The 26,909-nt window shown below is 47.7% G+C and overlaps 1 protein-coding gene across 4 annotated transcripts in view; it reads left to right on the top strand.

Annotated features, from left to right (window-relative positions):
• LOC149361281 (uncharacterized) overlaps positions 1–26,000 on the top strand; it is a 126,529-nt gene extending 100,529 nt beyond the window's left edge. For 2 of the 4 annotated variants that reach the window (XR_016288934.1, XR_016288933.1), the window contains exons 7-8: positions 22,708–22,888; positions 24,689–24,825. Coding sequence is in view for 1 of the 4 variants with exons in the window: in XM_089572645.1 (XP_089428771.1) it covers positions 22,708–22,888; positions 24,689–24,817 (310 nt within the window). In the remaining 3 variants the exon portion in view is untranslated. Of the gene's footprint in view, positions 1–22,707; positions 22,889–24,688 lie in introns of those variants that run through there. The other 2 variants (XM_089572645.1, XR_016288935.1) reach the window with 2 other exon arrangements.
• Positions 26,001–26,909: the final 909 nt, after the last annotated feature.

Raw genomic sequence — 26,909 nt, 5'->3', positions numbered from 1 at the left:
TGGTCTTCTTTCGCTCACACTTCATGTGCAAAATGACGTGTGAGGGCGCGCGAGAGGTGTCTCTCCTCCCTGCCAATTCTCGACTCGTCTCGGGCTAGGTCTCGGGAAACGAGTTGCAAACACGAGTCGCGTTTGTGAATTAACCCTTCAAAGCAGCTTGTGGGCCAAAAAGTGTCTTCTAGGCTTTTAAGGGCATTCATTGCACCTGAGCTTCTCTTCTCCCTGCTCCTAACACACTGTGAGCAACTCGTCGGCAGCCCGTGTTGTAGCCAGCACGGTCCCAGACATTTGTCGAGCAAAACACACTGTTGCCTGTGAAATGGGACTTGTAGCTTCTAGAGGGAATGAAGGAATGGTTGTTAATCACTGCGCGATATCTTGTATGTTCTGCATCAATGCTCCGCATGCGAGGTTCGCAAATGCATGTTTGCCACGCTCGTAACATCGACGTGTTCATGCCTTTCCCCCGATACTTGCTCGAATCTTGCATTTTCAGGCTGGCGGTGTCCGGTGGGAACGAGAACCGCTGCTATGAGCCGCAACACCATACGTAGAAGAAATGCGTAGCGAACGCAGTGATGTGCCAAAAGAAAACAGTGTGAAGCGATGTCTTGCACTGCCAACCGAGCAATAAAGCCTAAACAGCCGTTATAAAGGTGTACTTGAATAGATTTATGATTTTGGCTATCTCTGATTGATTTACGCCTTGCGTAAAAACAGTGAGCACCAAAGGTTTCAGTAAGGACGCAGATCCGCTTAAAGCCCAATGGACGAGGCGGTCGACCGTGTATACTTCTCGAGACACTGCCTAGACTACTCTGAATCCAAACTTCCGCTGCGTGGAGGGCTTGACTTCCTGTCGTCATGCTGCTGCGATTTGTTGCCCACAGAAAGCTGGCGCTTCCACAGCGGGCATTTAGTGCACCTTCCAGACAACCCAGAAGGCAACATTTCTTCGCTGGAAAGGTTACCTAAGATGGCAGCGATACAGAATAAGAACTTTGCGTAAACAACGCAACGAATGTTACGATGCACGCAGATAATTGTGCCAACGCGTAAACTAAGGGCTTCCTTTGTCTTTATTTTCGCCGTTGTTTAGGACGGTCCAAAAACTGCCCCCACCACTTTTAGCCATCGCGCGCATTTTGGCACATCCGACATGACGTTGTGGAGAGCCGCAAGCGTAAAAAAAAAGACGAAAGGCGTGAAGTGAACCGGTAGAAACAGTCAGGCCACGCCGTGCAGCGATGCACGGACAGCTGTGAGGACGGCTGCGAGGGCAGGCATCAGAGCAACACCCCTCGGCGCCGAACCGCTCCGTGGCACCACTGGCGCGTCACGATCGGGTTCCGTGGGCGGTGCAATCGTGGTTGTTGTCGTCTTCCTGGCGTCTTTACCAGGCTTGTCACCGGTGACCCTGCAGAGGCCCGTTGTCCCGACGCACTCCGTTTCTTCCGGGCAGAGAGAGCAGTGCGACCCGGGCCGGTACAACTCCTGGTCAGCCACGTTGCCGGCCGCCGCGTAGTTGCAAACATACATTTGTAATCGTTGCGATCTTACGTGGAGAAGTCTGAAGCTGCAGCCGACGGCATGTGAGCGTGCCCAGGCGATCTGGGTAAAATTTGTGGCTGCCTCCACCGCATCATACTTCTCCACTTTGGCCGAAGAGTACAGCATGTTCTCGTCTAACCAGTCCCGAATAACGAAGTTCCACGTGGACTACCCTTGCGGGTTCGACCAGTCGCAGAGCAAGTTCTGGCCCACCTCAGAAAAATTCACAGTGGCGCGTTCCTCGGCATGTCGTGAAAAACGGCATGTTCTAAAGTGGCGCAGCGTTCTACCAGCGCCTCGGCCACCTTGGCCAGCTGGTCCTCTCACCGCATTTCGAGCATGTTGCCCACCGCTGGAAAGTCGGCCACATGTCCCACTGCCAGGTGGCTGCGGTAGCGGTTGTGCAGCCAGAGGATTACCTCGGTCTAATTCCCTGTTTCGATACGAACGTAATTGCACGACTCGGTGTACTTAGTGGAGCAGAGCGTGTGGCTCTTCATACTACTGTACGGCGGTCGGCACTTATTGTCCTGCTTGGCGGTGCCCAGAAGCGGCAGCAGTAGGACGAGCAGGGACAGATGATGATGTCCTCAGGCTGAATGGAACATACCCACGGCGGGGGATTGGCCAGGGTGCATAGCGGATACAAAGGCACTCAGGTACAGAGAATGAAGTATATTTAAATTTAAAATTTTGGCACGCAGAGCTAGAATTTGTACAAAACAAAAAATACGGAGAAAGAAAACTTGTGAATTCACATTCTAGCAGAGGAAGCTACAAGATGAAGTTATATAATCGTGAATAGAATCGAACACTGGTTTCAGGGCATATCCCTTGGCGCTTGCCCCGAAGGATAAAAGAATCGGAATAGATAGAGGAAGCCCAAGCCGAGCGAGGGGGATCTCCAAGTAAATTCTACGGAGAGCAGCGAGCCGCCGGCAGGAGAGGAAAAAATGTTCTATAGACTCAATTTCGCCACAAGACTCACAAGGGTTGGATATCGAAAGCCCCGATCGGCATAAATACATTTAGCCGCGGTATCCTGCAGCGCAAAAGGCTCATGGAGACCTCACATTGCCTCGAACTGCACATCCGCACACTCCAAGGAAATGCCAGTTGTTCAAAATCCGCTGCAGCGAGGAGAGCCTCATGGCTCAAGGTGTGAAAACGCTGGAAGCGCTGAAAGCGTGCTAGAGTCAAGTAAACAGTATTTGGGACGAAAGGGACAATAAGACCATCAAGGGCAGACTTTGCTAAAAAATCAGCCCTATCATTAGAAAGAATGCCACAGTGCCCAGGGACCCAGTGAAAGCGTACTTCTGTAACATGTGGAAGAATAAAAAATTGGAGGGAACGGCTCACAGGAGTATCACTCGAGGTTTCGAGCGCTGCCAAAACAGAAAGGTTGTCTGTGAGTATAATAACCCGAGTGATACTGCAGGGAATCCTTATTAAGGACATCTCAATGGCCAGAAACTCAGCTACAAAAATGGTGGTATAGTCAGGAGCCCGAAATGAGTAGCTCCAATCAAGAGCCCTTCAGTAAATACCAATAGCGGCCTTTTCATTTTGCTGGGAGGCATCTGTATAGACGGCAATATGGTTAGGAAAATTGTCTAGGTACTCCTCTATGAGCCCATTTAACATATTGGCGGGCAGGTTCTTAGCATTCCTTGGGAGGGTGTTGTCAAAGAAGACTGCCGTGTCAGCCCGCCTGTGGCTGACTAGTACTAAAGATCTGATTGATACAGAAATATTTGACAGCAGGGAGTTAGTGAACACCACCTGAGGGAGCTTATACCGATGCCAGGGAGTACCAAAGAAGAGAGTTGGGTTCGTTGTAAATATAGGGTTAGCCAATCCAGGAACAGGCTCCAAAGACCTTAAAAATGTCCGCACAATGATAAGCTCAAACCGGGAATTGAGATCAGGTATCCGCGCCTCCAAGTACAACACAGCATTAGCTACTTATTTAGGCAGACCTAAGCAAAGGCGCAGAGCGCGTCGCTCCATAACAAAAAGGGGTTCACGCTTGTACTTTGGGCACCCAGAAAACAGAACGGAGCCGAATTAAAGGATTGGCCGTACATAGGTCTTATAAAGAAGTACTAGAGTGTCTCGTCCCATACCGAATTTTTTGTTGCTGATCCTCACCAACCGGCTGAGGGCACGCTCACCTTTAAGCGCAATGCTTCTAATGTGTGGCCGCCAGTCTAAATGCGGGTCATATATTGTACCTAAGTATTTTGTTGAATCAACTTGCGAAATGAGGATAGAGTGATACGACAGAGAGATGTAAAGAGGGGTTGCTTGTGGGAAAACAAGGACGGCACACTTGTTGACATTTAAAGTTAAATTTATGCTGTCTAGCCAAACTTCCAGAGCATTTAAATACTCTTGCAGTAATTGGTACAGGATATGAATGTCCTTGGCAGAAGCGAAAAAAGCAATATCATCCGCATACACATAAACTTTGACGGCTGGGTGAATAGGGATATCACGCATTAGTATGTTAAACAATAGCGGTGATAGAACGGAGCCTTCTGGGACACCTCTAGACTGGGCGTATGTTGTAGAAGTTAACGTACCCTTAGAACAAAAGACCGCTCTCTTCTTTAAGAACTCTCCTATCCACGCAAAGAGGTACAAAGGAGGTTGTACATTAGCCAGCTTATGAAGCAAAATGCTGTGTTCAACGCTATCATAAGCATTTGCAATATCTAAAGTAACCAGAGCTGATGCCTCATTTTGCCTCATAGCAACCTTAATACGGCTCTCCAAGTCTATGTGCGCGGTCCAAATCGAACACCCCCGGCGGAAGCCAATCTGTGCCTCGCTAAAAGCTTGAAGACTCAGAATATGACTCGTGAGGCGGCTGAAGACTACCCGCTCTACAAGCTTAACCAAATTTGATGTGAGAGCAATCGGCCGAATATTGTCGAGATCAAAACCCTTCCCCTGCTCTTTCAGCAGTAAAATAATTTTCGCTGTTTTCCAATTTTGTGGAATCCAGGCTTTTTCCAAAGACCAGTTCACAATCTGCAAGAGGTACGGGGCAAAGTCTTGCATTAGGATTTTAAGCGTGTCAACTGTTGCTCCGTCAATGCCAGGGACAGCAGATTGCAGGAAATTAACTACAGACGCTAAATCAGATACAGATACCGTAGTGAAGTCTCCACCCAAATAAAACGGAGTTGATGGAAAGGTAGTGCGAGCACGAAAACGCACAGCAAGGCCTTGAGCTATGGACTCTAGTTTATCTTTTTCGTCCCGAGGTGGCAATACTGTAGACTGAGAGATGTGAGAAGAGGGCAGCACATGAGTACGTTCCATGAATCTATAGAGAGACTTCCGGTTGACAGGGTTAGACAGATAGGTGTTCAGGCTGGCATTGTAATCCTTAGCCTTAGATGTTGTTCTTTTAAAAGAGGTTGCAAAGAATTTGTAATTTATCCAGTTCTTTGGGCACTGGTTATGCGCTAGACTCTTCCATGCAGCTTTCCTTTGACGATAGGCTTTTTCGCAGTCGTCATTCCACCAACTGGAAGGAGTCTTATTTTCAACTCCTGACCGGACTGTAAAGACTGCTCGCCGAGAGGCATATAACACAGATTTTAATACTTGAGGGCCCCCGTCAGATTTGTCGGAGGGGGCAACAGACGAGAGGGCCTCACCTAGGAGGTTCTTGAACAGTGTAGTATTTATAAATATTTGTGGCCAACCAGTCGCCCTGACTGGACTGCACGCAATAGTGAAAGTGATTGGGGAGTGGTCACTGGACGTACCGCAGTCAACTGTACACCACGAAGATACCGCTGCACCATTAACTGCTAACGTTAAATCAATAGCTGATCGAGAATTAGCCCTCATGTAAGTTATGGCGCGACTATTGTAACAGCACACGCCGTTTGCTGACATCCAAGACCAAAGTAATTTCCCGCTAAAAACTGATCTGAAACCCCAAATTACATGATGTGAATTGAAGTCACAAGCTAGAACTACTCGTCTGCTGTTGCGCAGTAACGCATCGAGCTCATCCGTCCTACGGACTCCTGCGGGGAAGTAGATATTTGCCACCGTAACAGGGGCGCACTGCGGAATAATGAATTCAACGGCAAGTAGCTCACAATCTGTTCTCATAATTTTGTGAGACACTTTAGCACGGTGATACAGTTTCGTTGAGATCAGTGTTAGTAAGCCCCCACCCCTGCCGTTTGGGCGATCATTTCTAAAAACGGAGAAATTTTTAATTGAAAATGGGCGATTAGGATTGAGCCACGACTCCTGTATTAAAATAATGTCTGGACTATGTTTTAGTATAAGCTGCTGTAAATCGGGGAAAGAAGATGATATAGAGGGCCAATTCCACTGGAGAACAGATATTCCCGCCATGATTATTGCTTTAAAAACGTAGCCGCAACAGCCTCTTTCAACACATCTATTTTCTTTGAAATTCCAGGCGAACTTTTCTTAGTCTTACCATGATGATGGTCAGATTTCTAAGGAGAAGAGGAAGCACGACACTTCTGAGATGGAGTAGTCATTTCAACATCTGACTCACAAGCGTTAGACAGAGCGACTTGGTCAGAGTCATTTACACCCACGGACGTGGAGGCAGAAGGGGTGGTGGGCTGAATAGCCGCAGTGGCAGAGGAGGGAGGACAGGTAGACGAGGTGAGGTTACCTAAAGCCGATGAAGCAGCCTGCGCGGAAATGACCTGTGACAGTCGTGCGTATTCCATCGTCGCCATCTTCTACTCGCGCTGCTGGGGCACGAGCTGGGAGCGAGGAGCGCGAGAGGCGCACAGTAAAAAAAAATCTAGAGAGCATGTTTACCACGTTCGAATCGGAGCGAAAGCATGGATTTGTGCTGCGCAGAAGACAACGATGAGCAGGCAGTGCCGCGGGACGGAGCATATGAAAGTTGATGCAGACGGCCCTCTTCAAGAGAAGGCGCGAGAGTGGGGTGCACTTTAACACGAGGCGTGTTGGCTGCTGAATCACCACAGTCAATGAAATGTTTGTTCCATGAACACTGCACTTCGGTGCGGGTAGTACTGAGGGAAAATCACATGTCTAGAGCGACCAAACTGTGCGTTTCGCAAATCCCACAGCCGCCGAGACCAGGAAAGCAAGAAATGAAGATGAAACCCTATGAGTTTAGCTGCACATGCGCAAAGCCAGACCGTTTTTAGCCGAAAGGTATTGCTAGAAATTGCGTGCTTAGACAGAAACACGCCCAGAACGTGTTCTAGGCAAGCATTTTACCTTCTGCACTTGCTGCCGTGCAAAAGCCTCCTAGCTGTAGAGTTGAAATATGGGTCAGTTGGAGCATATTGATGAACAAAAACAGTCAAATGACGGACCCCAGCGAAAAGAGGGGGCAAACACATGATGACTGGATGAAGAACTGGACTGACAACCGCCTAGCTGGCTCCTCTATCTGGATGTATGTGTGTGCCTCCCAGAATTTTGATGTTTTGGAGTGCCGGGTCATGCGGGGGTGTGGTGGCCTGCTGTTTTGTGGCGTAAGCATGCTTTGAGTTTTCTTTCCGGCAATATTTCCATGCAATAAAGAAAAAAAAACGGCAGAAGCTTAGCTTTGCTATGCCAGGATATACGTACCATAAGCGGTTAACTGCCAAGCAACAACCTCGGGGTCTGAGGAATTGAGGTTTTCCACTCTTCTCCGCCGACAGGCAGCGACCCGGCTCTCTTTAACCTCCATATAGAGCGCACTACATCAACCGCATGTCCCGCGCATTATACACGCACGGTGAGCCCTCTTCGCGCATGCGCAGTAGTGCGCGGCAGTCCTAAACACAGCGGCGGGCGCACGCTATACCGGCGTGTCTGCCGAGACTGTGACGTCACGCCTCTGGAATGCGCCGACTGGTGGAGCGTCGGAGAGGAGCGCCGGCGGCGGCTAGGGCGACGCAGATGCGCCTCTCGTGACGAAACGGGGCTGCCGCGCATGCGCAGTATGGTCGGCGCCAGTGCTGCCAACCCTAGAGTTTTTTTCCCAGATCTAAGGAATTTGGGCGTCGTTTAGGGGAGAGGGATTTTTTGTACGATCTAAGGAAATTTCATTTGCATGGAGAGTTCTTTTTTTCTCTCTCTCTAAGTAGGAACACAGCACAAGGTTCTTATTTTTTCACTACAACGGACCAAGGCCCGTGCAACGCCGCCGCACGCTCGAGTAAAGCCTCTTTCACATGCAACTGAAAACACGTTGTTGCCGAGGCTCAAAAGCTGTTTATAGCCATCGCGGCAGCTCCAGTACTGAGAGCAGAGAGGTTCCAACAAGTCAAAAATTTTTCGCGGCACTGCTCTTCTCAATTTTCGATCGCTTGCATGCATGTGAACCGGCCTTTACACGGACGTAGTCGGACGTGTATGGTCCCTGACGTGGCCAGTGGCACCCGCTGCTGTGATCTGGCGCGCCACCACCCTACCTCAACACGCGCGCCCCTTTCTCACGCTGTGTTTGGAGCTCGCATCATGCCATGTAATTACTATTTAGTAAGCATATCTGCATGTTGATTTTGATAAATAGGAAAGAACAAGGGCGCCATTTTTTGATAAAGGAGCGCCGTGTTGGAAATCATAGCCAGTCTAACTAGGGGAACAATTCACAATTACCAGTTCACCCGCCGCTGTGGCTCAGTAGATATGGCGCTCGGCACGTTAAATAACAGCAGGTAGTTGAAATTTCCGGAACCCTTCACTATTTCATCCCTCATAGCCTGGGTCGCTTTGGGACGCTAGGACCTCCAAAATCATTACCGATAATTCCCAGTTCGACCAAGACGAGCAAAGCGAGTCGAGGTCACATGAGGAATACAAATGCTGTAACAATCACTGCTTCATTGTTTTATTTGACTCAAACTGTTACGTCAGCCATCCTCTAGAGCAATCGCAGCATATGAACAAGCAGCTTTTATATCGCAGTTTCAGAACACTCCTCAAGCGACCTTCAGGCATTTTGTACCAGGCATTTTGTACGTGATATCCTTCGGATGAAGTCTAAACCAACACAACATGAGGGGAAAAATTCATTTAACTTCACATGCCGACGCATGTTTACTAATATCTTGCGTACAGTGAAAAAGAAACGAACGCATACACGATATAGAGCCTTTATTTTTAATTTCCAAAGAGCGCTACGGTTTATCTGTAGCTTCATTTAGAAGTTCTGCATTTTAGATCCTTAAATTCAAATTCTTCTGATAATAGGGTAGCTGCCTGATAAAACTTGCTACTGAACTATGCATAAATATACATTTTTTTCACAATAGACCCTTTAGAAAATTCAGTCTGGCAACTCGGCAGACATCATCATCAGCAACTTTTGTCGGCGCCGTGCGCCATATTTTGGGCACCTTTGGCTGGAAGACGCGCAGCTATAGCGCTCTGCACAGCCTTTGCACTAGTTTCCACCTTGTGGCATGTCTGGTTGCGTTTGTGAAAGCGATGGCGGAAAATTTGCAGTGGTCGAGGGACCTGACTGTCATCCCGGGCGGATTTTCGGGAAGGCTTTTCGACTCCTATCGTCCGGCCGCACCTCTCAGCGAAGCTACAAGCCGGTATCACTGCGATCCGTCGACAGTGCGCGTTGCCGTGTCACCCTGCAGGTCGAATCTACTGTCGATAAAGGAGGGCTAACAACACTTGGACCGGACTCGACTACGAGCAGGCGCACTGCGCGGCGAAATGCGTGTGGATCCGGCACGGGCGCTCGATCAGCAGTGCCGACTAGGGCAGTCGGGGACCAGCGCGCAGTTCGTCGCCCAGCGTTGCCGCAGGCGGTGTCGTTGCCGAAAGCTCCACTCTAGCACAGGCATGCTGTCGTTGCTAGAATCTAGCAAGCATCCTTTCTGGTAGCATGGCTGTTTTGTATTTTCTTGTGCGAACGTGAAGTAAGCCGAGCCTGCCGGCCGGCCAGCCTGGATCCCGTCTGCCGGCGTCATAAAAACGAGCTAAAGTGTGTTCTCGACGTAGATAATAAACCCTGGGATAGGGAAATTAGAAAATATATCATTTTTCTGGGTCATTGGCCAATACCGAGTTGTTGGTAAAAGTGACACCGCCTCGCAGCTGCCGCTAGCTGGCCCGACGCTGGGGTCCGGCTCGACTGGCGCCCGCTAGCTCCGCTGCTGAAGGCGCCGTAGAAATTGACCATACTATTATTTTATTGTGAGATGATGCTGTTGACAGCAAAGCGGAGTGAAGAATAGGCCTTCAATTATAGCGCAGGCGACTTCCGAAACGCCGGCCCCTGCCGCTTCGATGCGAAGCAGGCTATAGGCCTAGCGACGACCACGGCAGACAGGCAGCCGCAGCACTTCGCCCGGAGCGCCCGCGCGCGGTGCCTTTGCCGAAAGCTCGCAACATCAGCTGGCATGCTTTGTCGCCGCTCGAGTATAGCTGGCAGTCTTTCTGATAACAAGGCGATGCCGTCTTTTCTTGCAATATTTGTACACCAAGCCAAGCAGCGCTCATGAGGCACTGCTGCGCTGCGGCGAAGTACACCGGTTGTGGACAGAGCTTTGGTAGAGCGGCGCAGCAGTGCTTGCCGCTGCGTGTGTGCCTGCTTGCTGTGGTGTGGCAGTTCGGAAGCGGCGCGCCGGACGTGTTGCCGGACATGTGTCTCCTGCCTTAGCCAGAGTGCAGAGGCCCTGACCGAACGAAAACACACAGCTGCTGCTGCTGCACTCCGCCTATGTCGCCGTCGTTTGCTGCATGTTCGCAACGGAGAGAACGACGGCGCTCCTCGCCGCGCCGCATCGTCGTGCTCTTTTTCGCGCACACGGAACTCTCTATGAATGGTCGTGGATGCTTGAAAATCCAAAACAAGCGCGTTTGAGCTACGTTCTGATTTTGTGACGCGCCGAAACAGTCGCCAGCATCGGAATGCATGTCATCGAGTGCGCCGAAGGTGGCACCTTTATTTTTGTGCTCACTATACAGCGGAGCGGCTACACGGTAGAAGGAACTTTTCGCTGCTCTTTCAATACTTATATCATTTATTTCAATGTGAAAATGAACAGGTCACGGACGAGAAGAAAAAAGCATGCAGCTACTCCATGCGCTCCGTGCTCTGGAAACACAGCTTGTGTCCGTGCGCGTCTCTTCGCCGCGCTGGCTGCAGAAAGGCACACAACAGCATGCCGGCATCGCGACTATAGCTTGGTGCAGAGAGCCAATCTCAAGGAACATGGCTAGGACACAGAAACAAGAAAATTGCGCTTGTTGTGGCTTCGCCGGGCGCCGTACTTTTCAATCTGGCCCGAGCGCATACCGGCAGGCGTATGCCCAAGTAATGGCGGAGGCACCGCGGTTTGCGCACCAAACACCAGATGGCGCTGAATTTTCTAAAGGGTCTATTGAACACTACTTTTCGTATCTAGGGAAATCTAGGGAGTTTTTGGTTGCATACTAGCGGAGAGACGGCTCTGGAGGTTGGCAGCACTGGTCGGCGCTGACGGCACGCGAAGCTCCCTCCAAGCCGCGTAGTGTTGCTTACGCTACAAAAAATCCGGCCCGGCGATAGCCAGCAGTCTCGCTGAGTGGCCCTTAATGGGATACTGAACCAAACTTTTGGAGCTGCTCTGTTACATGTAAACAAGAGCTTGAAGGCTAAAATTGATAAATCCGACAAACATTTTGGCAAAAAAGGCGGATAACACGTTTTTTTTTCGCCATTAATTGCCGTATCATTGCACCTGGCGGCAGCCTGTGGAAGCTGCGACTGGACATCATAACACCCGCGCGCGCACCGTTCCCGCAAAAGCACGATTGCCATCGCTACTGGCGGATTTTCCATGTCTGTCGTCTCCTCACGGCGTACACAGATATGTCAAGATATTCATCGGTGCTGTCTACATACCACAACCGTATGCACGCTTACGTCCGCTAAATGCAGGTACTTTTTCCGGACCTTAGGCCATTTCTAACATTCTCACTTTTAAAACAGAAGCGCGACGATGTTCAGACTAGTGGTGCCATCTGGTGTTTAGGAGGGGAAACATTTTTGTCAACAAATCGACAGCCCTCTTATCCTAAAGGGGGCAGAATCGTCACTCTAAATAAAAAAAAACTAAAGCAAATTAATACTCATAAGCTTTCTTATGGGTGACAGCAGACGAAGCGAAAGACCGGTGGCCCCTTTATGGCTAGTGAACGCACTGAAGAAGCCAGTAACAGCGACGAAACCAGTCCGAAGCGAGGTTTCATGCATCAAAGGGCGCCGCCATATTTGTCGCAGTGGAAGGATGCCATGACGTCACGCTCTTCGCCCAAGTGCGGCATCCTGGACCAAGGATCGACCACGGCGCCCAGTGACCCGTAAGGGCCAAGAACACTTGAAATTTATTAACAATAAAGTTTTTTGCATCCATCAATCCACGCGCGCCGGCCGGGAGGGCTTGACGCGCGCTCAGGAAACATCGAAAATAAAATCATACGCTGAAAAATCGGTGCAGTGACGGCTAGATTTCGGTGTAATCACATTTCGAGAATCTATTTTCACCGTTTTTGCTCAATTTTCAGATTTTGCTTCAGTATCCCTTTACAGCAGGTCTTTACGCGCGGCCGCAGGATGGACTCGCAGCAGTCATAGATATGGATTGAATTTCTTTTTCTCTTTTTTCATGGTTTAGCCTTTAACACAGCTGAAAGGCAAAACTAGGCACCTGTCGACCGTAGCACGAGGTGCCGTAGTGAAGTTCAAAAAAAGCTGGCGGTTTAGCATTGCTAAGCGCGAAATAAAGTGCGAAAGCACAGTTTGTTTTGCAGGTGGACACCCCCGCCTCGTACCTGAAAGCGCGAATGAGATTTCCACTGACCGAGGGAACCAGTTATGCGTGTCTTCAACTTTTGCACTGTAAATGCCATTTACCTCATGTACGCCGGTGGCCTGTGCTTCAGTGCCGCTTTTCTGCGGCAGTGCTGTGTTGCTCCAGTGCCGTGTTTGTGCAGCAACGTCGTCCACGGCAACGCATGCAGCGCACATCTCACTTTCAGAACCGACGTATAGCTCGAAGCGCGAATATTATTTTGACAGCAGTATTTGTGGTCGAAGAAGACGACTTGCAGTGCACACCTCAAGAGTGCGTTGCGGTTTAACACAAAGCATGTTCGGCTGTGGCTGTAGTCTACGGCTCACACGGTGCCGCCTGCGAAGCTGATCAGTTCGCGCCGCCACGGGTTCGAATCCCAGTCGTGGTTATTTCTTTCGATTTTAGTTTCATTTATTACTCTCACTGAGCATAAAGCCCGCATACACTGTCAGCATATAAACATCCCAAGATCTGGCTAGGGACTAGTGCTGTCGAATAGTGCTGTCGCACTAAATGAACATAAACTCTCCCTACAATAACTGCACAGCAACACGCCAAACTCCAGAAAAGGACCTCGCCACAGGGCGCTCGGCTGCCGAGCCAGAGTACCCGGGTTCGAACCCGACCACGGCGGACGCGTTTCGATGGAGGCGGAACGCCAAGGCGCCCGTGTGATGCGTGATGTCAGAGCACGTGAAACATTCCCTGGTTGTAGAAATTATCCCGGAGACCTCCACTACGGCCCCCCTTTCTCTCTTTCTTTTTTCACTCCCACCTTTTTCTTTTCCCTTGTGGCGTGGAGCAGGTCTCCACCGAGATATGTGAGGCAGATACTGTGCCATTTCTTCTCCTCAAAAACGAATTTGCCCATTTACCAACTCGCCTGCGAGAGGAATTCAGCAGAATCAAACGTTCCATGGCTTTAAATCAATGAAATGGCCTTTAGGCACCGCAGGAACGAAAGCCCAGCTTTCCGGGACATGGCTGTTTAGTTCGGCAAACTGCCAGCCTGAACTCCTCCTATCTCTTTTATTTTCCCCTTCCCTTCCTGGCATAGCCGCACGCGGTCGGCTTAAGCTTTGTTCGGATACGGCCGGTCTCGATGTACGCGAGCGAGAGAGCGCGCGCGTCGCGTGCTCAACGCATGCTCAGTGGACGGATATTGAGAAAGGTGCCTATACTCCGACTCACAAGATGTTTGCAGAGCTAAGAAAGGTAGATAGGATAGGAAAACTTTTAATTTCCAACAGAAAGAGGGTAGCCAGAGGGCTACCCGCCTAGACGACGGCCAAAAGGTCTTGACTCTCGGCGGCGGCTTCGGCCAGTCGGACGAGTTGTGAGTCGCAGGGTCGGAGCTCAGTAGCGAGGTCTCCCATTGATCTTTTGTGTTTATACCTCGTCCTTTCCGGGGAGCATGAGGACATTCCCATAGTACGAGGTCCAAGGTGGCCCTAAGTTCGCAGTTTGCGCATTTTTCTGAAAATTGCCCTGGGTACATAAGACTCCAGAGGGCCGGGTTTGGAAAGGTGTAAGTTTGTAACCGGCGCCAGTTAATGGCTTGGTATCTGGACAAGGATCTATCCGCTGGAGGAAGTCTAGCTCGTTGCAAACGATAGTGTTTTCTAATTTCTGTGTAGGTCACCATGCGACCACCTTGCTCGGGTCCGCCCGGAAAGAAAAGCCTCGGGCGAACTCGTGGGCCGTCTCATTACCATGCAGGGATGCATGTGCTGGTGTCCAGACTAGTGTAATTTTCTGGTCTATTACATGACGGCTTAGAATTGTATTCGTTAGAGGGGAGACCCGGCCCCTGCTGAAATTTAGTATGGCAACTTTGGAGTCACTGATGATATATCTCGCTTTTGCGCCTACACAAGCCAGTGCTATGGCAGCTTCCTCTGCAGTCTCTGCGTTACCCGAGAGTATGGAGGCACTTATTTTGAGGAGTTCTTTATTATTGGCGACCGCGACGGTCATCGTGTTGTTACCATACTCAGCGGCATCCACGTAGACCACGTCCTCGTCTTTGTAGACGTCCTCGCCTTTGCGTCGCGTGGTCAACGCATGCTCAGTGGACGGATATTGAGAAAGGTGCCTATACGCCGTCTCACAAGATGTTTGCAGAACTAAGAAAAGTAGAGCTCTCTCGTCCAGTCACGACGCCGCGCACTACATTAGCGTGTTCCTACGCACCCGTCGCGCTGCCCATTACTGACAAGTGGCTCCATCCATGTGAACGAAGGCGTACTAGTATTTAGCTTCTTTCTACCTCTAGCAGGTGGCGCTTGATGTCTTTTTAATCTTTACGTCGAGACCATACCTGGGGATATGGCTAAACGAAGGACAAATATACACAGAAAAGCATGAACAGCCTCTTAGGGCAAAAGGACCAAGAGACGCCGGGATCATGGAACATAGGGAATTATGAGGGAACAAAAAATATGAAGTACCCAGAGGTATCGGGAAAGGAATAATAGTGCCGGGGCTTACATTCGGAAATGCGGTTCTGTGCTTAAGGGCAGAAGTTCAGTCGAAATTAGACGTAAATCAGAGAGCTGTTGGAAGATTAGTACTAGGTGCCCACGGCAAAACCACAAACGAGGCACTACAAGGGGATATGGGCTAGGCATCTTTTGAAGCACGGGAAGCTAAGAATAACATACTATATGAGGAACGCCTGAGGAAATTGGACAATAACAGGTGGCCAGCGAAGGTATTTAAATACTTATACAGATAGAGCGATCACTCACAGTGGCGGAAAAAAACTAGAAAACTCACCAGTAGGTATGCCGGTCATGAGGACGGAGCTAAACGCCAGGTTAAAAACGCGGAATTTAAAAATTGCATTAATTCAGTGAAAAAGAAGCATAATGTGAGAACTATATTGAGAGTGGAAAAGGCGGATCAGGAGATAATTTTTCTATGATAACTCAATAGGCAGTGCCCTACTCTTTGAAGCCTTGTCAGGGTGTAAACGAAAAAAAACCAGTCACACAAGAAGAGGGACAAGGAGAGTGTACACACCACGAGCCATCCGAGAGGTTCCGCCCGAATACTCTATTGAAGAAATTTTGTGCCGCCTAGACCGCAAGGTTAACCCTGAGATTCGAGGCGTCCGCAGGCAGAGCAAAGATTCCAAGTCGATCTTCATTCCCTTTAAGGAGAAAGAAGTGCCAAGACGGATTTATCTCAATGGTGCGGCGCACACGTGCCAGCTGCACCTCAAAAAATGCGAAGTGTGCGTCGCCTGTTGCCGACTCTGGCATTGCGATGACGTGTGCCTGCATCCGAAAAACATCAAGTGCCGTGGCTGCGGCCTCGGGAACCCATCACGTGAACAGAAATGCGAGCTGAAATGCCTGCAGTGTGGCAAAGGCCACGCACTAGAAGACCCCAAGTGTCGTGAACTTTTCCGCATTCGCTACGAAGTAAAGAATCGCGAGTGGGTGAAGATGGAGAAAGCAGCGACGACTGGTGAGCTACAGGAGAGTCGACAACGCGAACCCAAAGTGAGAGAAGACTTCTAAACCGGGAAGACTCTTTCCCTAATCTGGACACGAGTGAAGACAGACCACCGCCGCCGCAAAGAGCGCTCCGATTCCCGTGCCAGGTGCCAGTCCAAGGGGCCCTCGAGCTCAAAGGATCCTGCCAACCCACGGAGACGCGGTAGGAGCGTAAAGGCCCACCTCGATGGATACTTCCGAGGCGCACCGGTGAAATGCCTACGCGCACGGGCGTAAGCTTGCCCTTACAAAAATGGATATCAACTTTCTTTAGAATTTGTGTTAACACTCTATTGACTCTAGTAACCTTGTATTAACTTTTACATTCTATTAACAATTGTTCATACAACGTTGGCAGAAGATACTTCTTTGTATGTACTCCTGTCAATAGAAAGTTACTAGAAAATAATTTTACATTCTATGCACCTTTTAATACAAAGTTGTAGACTGTTACTTCTTTGTATTTACTCCTGTAAACAGAAAGTTACTAGAAAATCTAAGTGCAGTTTGACACATCGAGAGAACTAAATGAACAAACTGCATGGTGTTCGAGGTGATTAAAACTATCTTGTTCGCATAATCGGGACGACATCTTGCTGATTGCATGATGGAATCTGTTGCAGCTAGTAACAATTTCACTATATCGAAAAGCGACCAACATTATTCGCAGCAAATGCGTTTTAAATCAATTCAGGATATGGGAACACGTTTTAAAACAGAAGATATATTCCATTTTAATACTTTATGTACTTTACGGACTGTTGTGAGCAGAAATACTCAAGAAACTGACAAACATTTTTGGTCATGCGAATAGTTGCCTGAAATCATGTTCTGTAGGCGAACACTTCAAAGCTATTAAAACAACCTTGAACACGAAACAAACATTACAGGCACATTCTCTTAGCCAAGCATATTCTATTAACATTCGTTGATGGGAAGTTCATACAATTTCCTTACTGCTTTCAATGTACTGCTCTCAGTAGAAACATACTAGACACCGACGGAACGTTTTATCATGGGAATAAATGCCTAAATTAATTAGGTACTCTAGCCTAATATGTCAAAGCAACTAAAGGAACCTTGAACACGAAACAAACATTTGCAGTCACATTTTCTTAGCCGGGCATATTTTATAAACATTTGTTGATATAAAGTTCATACAATTTTCTTACTGCTTATATACTGCTGTGAATAGAAATATACTACAAACCGAGAAAGAAGTTTGGTGATGCGAGTAAAAGTCTAAAATAATCATGTACTGTAGCCGACAACTTCAAAGCGGCAACTAAACTAACCTTGAAGACGAAAGAAATATTTGCAATCACAATCTCATAGCCGAGCACAATGTGGTTTTTTAGAAATTTCAGTTCAATTTTCTCAATACTAACCTTACTGCTTTCGCATTTTCGAGTGCGGGAAAAAGGGCACAGTTGATAACAGAACATTCATCCCGAAATTGAGAAATGCGCCTTGAATTTAAGACATTTAATGACACTTTTTCATTGTATGAAGTATTGTACGAAAAAAGTTGCCAGCAAACGAAATAATTTTGCTACAAAGTGAATGAATGAAAGTGAAGGAAATTAAAAGAACTTTCTAAGCAAAAATAGGAGTTAGTGACGTATTGAGTTACATAAGCGCAATGATGACTTCGTTACAGCGAATTAGTTTCAGTGATGGCTCATTCTACACGAAAACAATGCTTTCTGCTGCGTATTCGGCCTTAAATTCCATACTCGGGCAGTCATTAATCAGATTTAACATTTCAGAACTAACAAAGAGTTTCAGCAGAGCTGTACAACCACTCTGTCAATTCAATAACACGTTGGTGTTGCTATTATTGCAATTCTTGATAGGTCACATTTTAACGTGCACTCGAACAGTAATGTACCGTATGACGGTGCTAAAACACACTAGTGTTAATAGCGTTTCGCTCTGAGGTTACCGAGGGATAATTGTTGCGAGCTAGAAAAAAATTCAATTTCAAGTTTAGCATTGCACCTATGTGTTTCTACACTCATTGAATGACACTTTCTCGCTAGCTCAAAAGACGCCCAAGTTATATCACCAGCTTCAGGAGAACTCCTTGCTGAACCTCCACCGCAAGCCCACTTTGTTCCCCTCACAACACCCTGCACACTGCCCGCCATGCAAAAGTGCCCGGTACACTTTATGCCACTCCACGTGGGAGCGCCCACTTTAAACCCTCGCACTACCCTCCTCCTCGAGCGAGAAGCAATGGCTGATCGCACGGGACTGAAAGCCCCGCGCGAAAAGGGCCACACCGCTTTGCGCTCTGAGTAAATTCTGTGTAACGTGTGCAGGCTTACAGCTTCGAGAACTCAAGCTGCTTCGTTCCTCAGTGACTGTACTATCGCGCTCAATATGAGTTGCAACGCGCGGTCATCGACCGGGGCTCGTTCCGTGGTGTGCCTCCTCCAAACAGTCGCTCGGAATTCTGGGAGAAACTGCTGTTCCAGGAAGCAACAGCACCCCCGCTCAGGAAAAAGTTTCTCCCAGAATTCCGAGCGACTGTTTGGAGGAGGCACACCACGGAACGAGCCCCGGTCGATGACCGCGCGTTGCAACTCATATTGAGCGCGATAGTACATGCGAAATATTTGGCAAGGCAATATTAATTTTCATTCATGTTGGGCGGCCGATACTATAAAGAGAAGTATAGAGAAACAAAACAGGTAACAGCGGCCCGCTGTACTCAACTCTGGTAACAAGGGCTTTGCATGAGGAAGGTGCACGGCAATTGGAGCACTTTAAGATCTCATTCTTGACTTGTTACATTTTTCACTATTACTGAGCCACAGAGGAGCTTCCAGTATGGAAAAAACTAGGGTGAGAGCAGCCCCCGCTTTGAGCACCGCTAAAGCACCGGCGCAGTGCCTCTTCCGCATCTTAACCAAGCTAAATGTACTATGGTAGCGTAGGCTGCATGGAGTCCCATACATGCAAAACATGGCGGCTTGTGGTGCGCAGTAGCGCCGTCTTCTAAATGCGTGGACAACTAAAAAGTGACGTCATAATTAAAACAAAAACTCGACGTTGAAGTCACGTGTTTTAGTGACGTCATATTCGTGACGTCAGCGTCACGTGCTGCTTGGCGGGAAAAATAAACTGCTGAACGCCGCGACGCTTCAGCGCGACACCCGACACGAGAACGAAGAAAGAAGACACGACGAGTGCCGACCACCAACGCTATTTTTAGGTAGTCAGTCTCGTTGTGCCTTTTTCCTTCGTCCTCGCCTCAGGTGTCGCGCTGAATGTCGCAGGTGTAGCGCTGAAGCGATGAAATGTGACGCCGCCAGACAGGTTATCGCTCGCACATCGTGCAACCGCACACCTCTTTTTTGCGTACGCGGAGCGCCATGGCCACAGTCGATGCCCTTTTGGGGCAAAAGCGACCGAACCGCACCCAACCGAACGAAACTACACAGAAGCGCTGGCAAAAGGGAAAAGCGGAAACTGTACACGAACGATGCACATAAACAACTCGAGCAACAAGCAACGAGGAAAATGTAGGGCTACCAGAATCGAGTTTCAAACAAAAGCAAGCAGAATGGTCAAAAGATATGACAAGGGTATGATATCAGAGCACCGTCAACCTTGGCATTGTGACGATTCGTGCGCGTACACCAGTGGCCGCACAAACACGGTCAGTGACTCCCGGGAGGCGGCAGACCGCGCCATCCTGGCGGCGTGTCTCCACGGAGGGGCAAGGCCACATACCGCATAGGATGGCCGTCGACGACTCCTACGGTGGCGATTAAGCCTGTCACGAAGATTCCAGGGGAGAGCTGCGCGGAGTGGACCCGGTCAGCGACTTTCCCGGGAAGCGGCAGACTGGCGTCGCGTCGCCACGAAGGGGGGCTCGACGCTGTCACGAGGAGGGAGATCTGCGCGGAGGGAACAAAAGGAAGCGGCGAGCGGGCGGCGCCGCGGAGGCGGCGTGAAGCAGCCAGCGGCTACGGCGAAGGTGGAGGCTGCAGAAAGAAAGAAGCAAAATGCTTAAAAAGGGGGAGCCGACGGGAGGAAAGGGCAGAGAGAGGGACGATTCGAACGAGCTGACGAGACGGAGGTAGGCAGAAGACCGGGGCCGCGCATCGACCAGGGAGCCCGGGGTCTAGCCTTCGCCCACGTTCGACCTCCGACAGCACGCTTCCACGCCAGCAGCTCCTCCAACGCCTGGCCGAGAACGAGAGCTGCACAGCCGCCAAGAGTCCCCAGCCCGGCCGCAGAAGACATTCAGCCATTCGTCGAGCCCGTGCCACGACAAGCTGACTGAGCCCCGACGTGGACGAGCCCTACTGCATTTCCCGTAAGCGGCATCAAGCCAGATCCATTAATTAAATCATATTCTAAAATCATTCTTGGAGTCTGTGTATCAATCTCCTCGTGCCCAGTGTGGACCCAGGGCCAAGTTAAGAAACCGGTCCATCACAGCATCGTCCCGCTGCCATTGCGGCTGCTCTGGGGGAACGCTGTCATAAAAACTTTTACAAAGCAAGCGCTATACTTTCTAACAAAATGCACAAAACTAAAACATTTTAAAAAGAAATCACTGCAATTGTTTTCGAATGCTTTTGAAACACAAAATATGTCCTAATTATTTTCCTCTAGTAGTCGTGTTTGTCCACACATTTCATTTTGGCGCTTTAGTTCCACCACTAATTTGATGTCGCTAGCATTTGGTTCTGGACCGCATTCAGGCTCCGGCTTCGCGACCTATTTCAATTGACCTTGTCTTAACTTGCATCTCCTTCAACGCAAACATGGTACGAAGGTGTGGCGAGGGAAAACGTGGCGATAGCTTTATTTTCTGTCTTCCCCTAAACCAATGACTAAGGAACCCTAGAATAAAGTGTTGGGTTATAACGTTGTCATACCGAGCAGACGCGCGAAAGCATGTGTTCGTTCTTCGCCTTTTCTTACTGGCATGAGCGGACGTGAGGCCGAGCCGAGGACCGCGAAAGGCAGAGGCAAAACTCAATCAAGGCAGCGCACAAAAAGACTACGGTAGCGCGACTATCGGCGGCGCTCGCTCGAGCAAAGGGCGTGCAAGGTGTCCAATGGCGTGAATAAACACACACAAAACAGAAGCGATGCTGCCGAGCGGCCTTGAAAGTTTCGCATGTCACGCTAGAGCGGCGTGCGAACGCTAGCGTTCCCAAGGCACACATACGTACTTACACTAAATGGCATGATCCAAGCTCTGTACACTAAGCGACACAATATGAGAAAATGAAAACCGAAACCATTCGCGTTCGACAACATCATCGTCATTCCTGACTCTGAGACGCATTGCGACGCTGTTACAGGGAGCTCGGTTATAGTCTTAGAACTAAGTAGTTAGTGCAGCCATGTAGCGGCTGCGGCTTCCCGCATGAGCTCAGCTACGTCGCCTGTAGCTGCCCGCCTCTGTGAGCTTTCGTTCGCAGCGCCACCAGAAGCAGATGGTTGTGAGTAGTTGCATTTTTCACCTAAATTATTATCAATTTGCTGACTTTGTAATTGAAACAAAATATTTTGTCATTTAATGCACAAGTATGTGACAAAAAGAGCTTTACCAATGCTTTTTTTAAACCATGTAACGTTAGGCGAATTTAGCGCCCCCTTTCCATTCGCTCGTGGCGGAAAGAGGCGCCTCAGCAATACTATTGGACGCGCGCTACACTACCCTTTTTAGAACGCTGAAACAACTCTTTGTTGACGAGTTTCGACGGTTATAGCTGTGGGTGCCTTTCTCAGCTTATTTGTGTTGAATGTGCGTCCTCGTTAGTGTTGTGGTAGTGTGACTGAACTCCGAAGGTGACAGATGGCTCCTGCGCTGCGGATGACTTTCTTACGCGCATGGAGTTCTCAAAAACTGGTGACGTGCTGCACACAAGACCACGCTGGAGCGGCCATCGCCCGGTGCCTGATAGAAGAAACGGCTTGCCTTGATTGTTGAGGAATGTAAGTACAGAGCTGGAAAACGACTTCTGCGATGTGTCGGGAGGATGCGCGAGGGCTGCGAATGCATTTAAGGTTGGTCTTCACGTCTTGTTCTCAGTGAGGTGCAAAATGCGAGCACCACGCGATCGTTTGCAGAGAGAAGGTGTTCCGACACGCTCGCTTGCCAGCTATGGAACTTTTAACCCGCCGCCTTGCGCTCTTTGCGTCTCCTTGGCGGAGATGTTGTGCAATAGAATTTGATTGCGCGCTGAGAAATATGGGGTGCTGCTTGATTCGTTATTCCGACTGAACAGGAGCAGGGCGTGAAAGGGACACCATAAGAACGAAAAGTGCTTGTAGTGGTGTGCGTCTTTTGATTCTGCTGCCTGAGTGTTTTGCTGGATAAGGAGCATTGCCCGTTCTACGTCGCAGTCACTTCAAGTGCTGTGTTTCTTAATACCTCTGGTCAACGAAACGGCGATTAAAAATAGCCGAACCATTTCATTGCAGTGCAGCTGAGGTAATCGCACAATGGAAGGTTTGTTGTCATTTTATTTGAATTACGTTCTCTACATTTGTCATTCCCCCATTTTCAGTCTAGCCTTTGTCGCTTTGGGACGTTAAACCCCATAAACCAAACCATTTTCAGTCTGAAGCGATAAAAGTATAACGTGATTCGCGAATAATAGCTTTAAGAAAAGTATGACTAGCTTTGTAAACTATTGGAGGCATAGGTAATTAATAATTAGCCTCCACTCATGAACACATTGGACTGAACAGCTAGAGGTTGTAATGGGATGTGGCTTCTGTGATGATGCTTATGAAAGCATGGCTCTAATGCAGCCTTTCTTCAAATGCACCCGCAGTCAAGCCCTGTACAGCTGCTCCACCGGTATCAGCACGCTACTTTTGCACCAGCTTACATCCGTCATCGAGCCAATGCTACCTCAAGCTGATTCAAATGGCATCAAGACCTGCTGGTGCAGCCTATTAGCCATGGAGACTGGATATCAAGCATGTGCAACTTGTAAAAGGATAGGCACACGAGTGAGTATCCCAGGCTTTATTTTTTTTCTTTGTCTTTGCTTTTAGCCCGACAAAAATCTTCTGGTACAGGCTCCCTCTCTCTTTCATTTATTTCTCATCTTTTGAGAGAAGACCAAGCGAAAGGGAAAAGTTATTGCAGGCATTATGAAAGCACTCCCCTAGTCAAGCGCATTGTGTTATAGTGTGTTATGCTTTTTTATAGTTTTTTACCTCATGCCTCTCATGCTTGGGAATCTTGACCTCAGTACAGACCAAATAAAAATATTATGTGCTTCACGACGTTTATACTGCGGTCTAAGAGCAGCAATTAAATTTTGATAGGTTTACTTCTCCCGTACCTACCTCTTACAAGGTATGGCATGTTTGAAGCGAACCAGTGGTGTCATAACTCTATGGCAGACATAGCGGAATGGGTAATACATAATTGAATATTAGTGTTTAAGTGGAGCACTCTGCTTTAGAAGCATAGATGTGGCTAGCATCAATAATTGGTACCCTACCAGATTATCCTTGCATTACATGAAACCCTGTAAAGCTTATATTGAAGCTGTACAGAACAAAGGCATTTATTCGATATGTCATGAGCATTGCTGAGGTTTTCTTTCACACTTGTCACAACTCACTGCACTGTACAGTGGAAATGTGTTTGGAATCTTTTTAATATTTGCACATTCTTGTTTTTTCTTCATAACGAAGTTTAGTTACTGGTTGCATAACACTAGCTCAGCCTACATCAACAAATATTGCTGTGATCTTAACAAGACCCCTTGCTTTACTTGAACCGATGCGTTTGATGTTGCCTCTGTCCCGTGCAGTCAAGGTTTGTAATAAGCTGTGTTAATCACTTCATTTACTGCCTCGAGGCATTTATTGCTGCAATTAGTGACAGGTAATTGCCTATAAAGAACAAACTAAGTACTCATATGTATCGTCTTTCGAGCACTCTTTTACTTGTTACCCTTGTATTCCTAATTAAACAGATATGAGCAGGCCTCAGCACTGGAGAGATGTGCTGCAGTACAAATAAAAAAAACTACCTGTCCAGCTGTTCCCTTAGGGGCATGTCGCTGAGGCTTTTATCGCTTGTAGTTCTATGCAGGTTTACATACAACCATTGTCTCTGATGCAGTGCGTGCTTTAATATTTTGATTCATTTGCTTTAGAGTGTGCCACTCTGGTGCCATAACCAACTTGCTCACTTCTGTAGTCTTTGTTCTTACATTTTCCTCCAACACCTGGTATAGTTTCAAGTGATGCTACATAATCTAGTAAAGTTAAGTTCCTCCCTCCTAGCTGCTCTAAGAAAAAGAAATGTGCACGTTATATTGCAATGTGTTTGTGCCACTGCTTTGCCACTGCTGCCACTTTGCCACTTTGTGGCACTGCTGTGCCAATGTGAAAAGAAAAGCTGGCTTAATTTTTGTATAGAGAAGTCAAGAAGCGAAATAATTTTCATATTTGATGGCCTGCATGTTTTCTTCACAAACCTGGAATGGCTGAATATCTCTTTGTGGTTGGCTAATTAGGCAGACATGGTAATGCCAGTTCCTGTGAATATCATTAGGCCTTCGAATGTGAGTGTAGAATTGAGCACAACAGCATGTTGTAGCTTTTTCTTGTTCAAGGAAGCATTGCATTTAGTTCGTCTTGTGACTGCTGCTTATGCTGTTACTCAGCAACCTTATCAGCCTCACTCGGAGTGCTACGTTTTGGTGCATATTTAACTGACTGTTGCCTCTCCTTGCTTGATTCTAAAAGAAGATACTATAACTCTATACCTCGTATCGTTTTCTTATGCAGTTTTCTTACCGGTGCATTCCACCATGGAGGAGGCTACCTGTTGGGGCTGTTGATGCACACGTTGCATTACTAAGACGCTACCGCTTCCTGCTGAGGATGCAGACAAGTAACGACAAGCAGGCTGCCTGATACTGAGGACAAGTGTCAGGATAGCACACCAACAAAGGCACTTAAGCATTCCTGTACTGATGCATGTTTATTAAAATCAGCTCAAAGCTTGATATCTACATCGATGTAGACATTCAGCATATGTTTGACATCCTGTTTGACTTTTAATTCACTAGTGTTTGCAGCGCTTAATGTTGGTCTCAAGACAGTGTAAGCATTGTTTTACTGGGGGATTTTTGGCTATTTTAGAGAGGTGTGTGTGCATGCATGCACTGTTTTTTCGACAGATTTGTTATGTGGCTCATGGAACTTTCATGTTACAAAAGAAGTTATTTCACTCCTGGGTTGTACAGGAAAGTGCGCAGTATTTATGTACCCCAGGTGTTTCAGGGAAGACTAAGTAGTTTTCAGAAGTATGGCTTTTGCTGCATAGTATTACTAGTGGTAGCAGACAACAAGAAAGCTGGTGAGTTGTATTTAGTAAGCTGGTTAAATAATTTCTTGTAATTAACTTTTAACTAACACAGGTTTGCAACTGGCTGAAATTAGAGATTTCTAGCTGGTCATTAGTAGTAGCCATACCAGTTTTAAGAATTTGCAAAACATAATTACCCTCGCTGCATCGTGCAAAAATACATACAGGCAAAGCAACCCCTTAAGTGCGCGTAACTGCTACAAATCTCTAATAACAACTAGACAGCTATCTCTGATAGTTAAAAGGTTCATTAATAAAATTAGTTAAACAGCTTACTACATAAGACAATTCACCAGCTTTCTGATGCCCGCCATCACTGGTAATAGTATGCTGAAAAACCATATATTTATCTCAAAAACCTATTTTTTGAAAATTACTTAGTCTTCCATGAAACACCTGGTATATACCTATTTACGAATAAAAAAATTTAGCAGGATTTAATTCTTGATGTTTTCGTTGGAGGGCGAGCCGTTTTCAACTGTACTACATTTTAAGCACACAGCTTTTGTTTCGGATGTCGTAGTATACTCGAAAAAGGCTGGTCCTCCACCCGAAGTGCGTGAATTAAAACCTTTTATGTTTTTGAATTTGTGTGTGACAATCATTGTTACTAAGAGGGAACTGAAAAGAACTATGCCGAAGACAATACTATAAAATGTTTTTATGTATTTGCACGTCTTGTAGCGCTTAAGTATGCTTGTGCGCAATAAATGGATGTAATAATTTGTATTTTGCTTGTATTATTGTATAAGCAGTCTAGGATACAGTGTTCACAAAATGATTTTGAAGGGATGAAACAATGCTGATAAAAGTCGTACAGTGTAGTTAACGCACACTTTTCCCAATTTTGATACGTTGATGTAGCAATTTTACTTCCTATGTACTTGAGTCTTTTGAATAACGGTGGCCAATTGTCGGAAGAATGTTGGTATGGTGTTGGTAGACATTGTTGGTACGTGGTTGATAGGAAGTGTGAAGAATTTCTATGCACTTCAGTCTTTTGGATAACGGTGGCCAATTCTCGGAAGACCGATTATAGGGTGTTGGTTGAGATTGTCGGTAAGGGGGTAATATGAAGTGCATAGAAACAGTCGATAAGGGGATCATAGTAAGTCTAAAGACATTCTACGTACTTGAGTCTTTTGGATATCGGTGGCCAATTGTCGGAAGACGGTTGATAGGTTGTTACAAACAGATTATAAAGACATTCAGAAGACTTTCTGTTCAATGTTGATAGGTTCTATTAACATTTGTGTAAACAATTTCTAAAGAATTTTGCTCAAAATTTTTGTAAGGGTGAGCCTGTCTGCGCATGCGCGACGCGCGAGCAGGGCCCAGATATCTGTGCATGTCAGATGTCGGCGCCTGCGTACGGGCGCTAGCGGCACGTCGGAGACGCGGTGCGGTTGATAACAATGGCAGGACCGCGGGGCTCTCGGGGACTCTTTTCTTCGTGGCTGGAAGCTCTTTCAGCTTCCCCAAAAATTTTCCCGGAACCCTCGTCGCCAATGTGGTGTTGGCCGTCTTAGTAAGAAGAGTGGAGTCCGTGCCGCCGTCTGCATGACCAAGAACAAGACCAAGACGCTTTATGGGACGAACACAGCCTATATATACATGAGATGACGTCACAAGACAGAA

The sequence above is a fragment of the Amblyomma mixtum genome, chromosome 2 (assembly GCF_055824585.1).
Source record: "Amblyomma mixtum isolate Tamu chromosome 2, ASM5582458v1, whole genome shotgun sequence".
Lineage (NCBI taxonomy): Eukaryota > Metazoa > Arthropoda > Arachnida > Ixodida > Ixodidae > Amblyomma > Amblyomma mixtum.
This window is presented reverse-complemented; position numbering and strand designations above follow the sequence as displayed.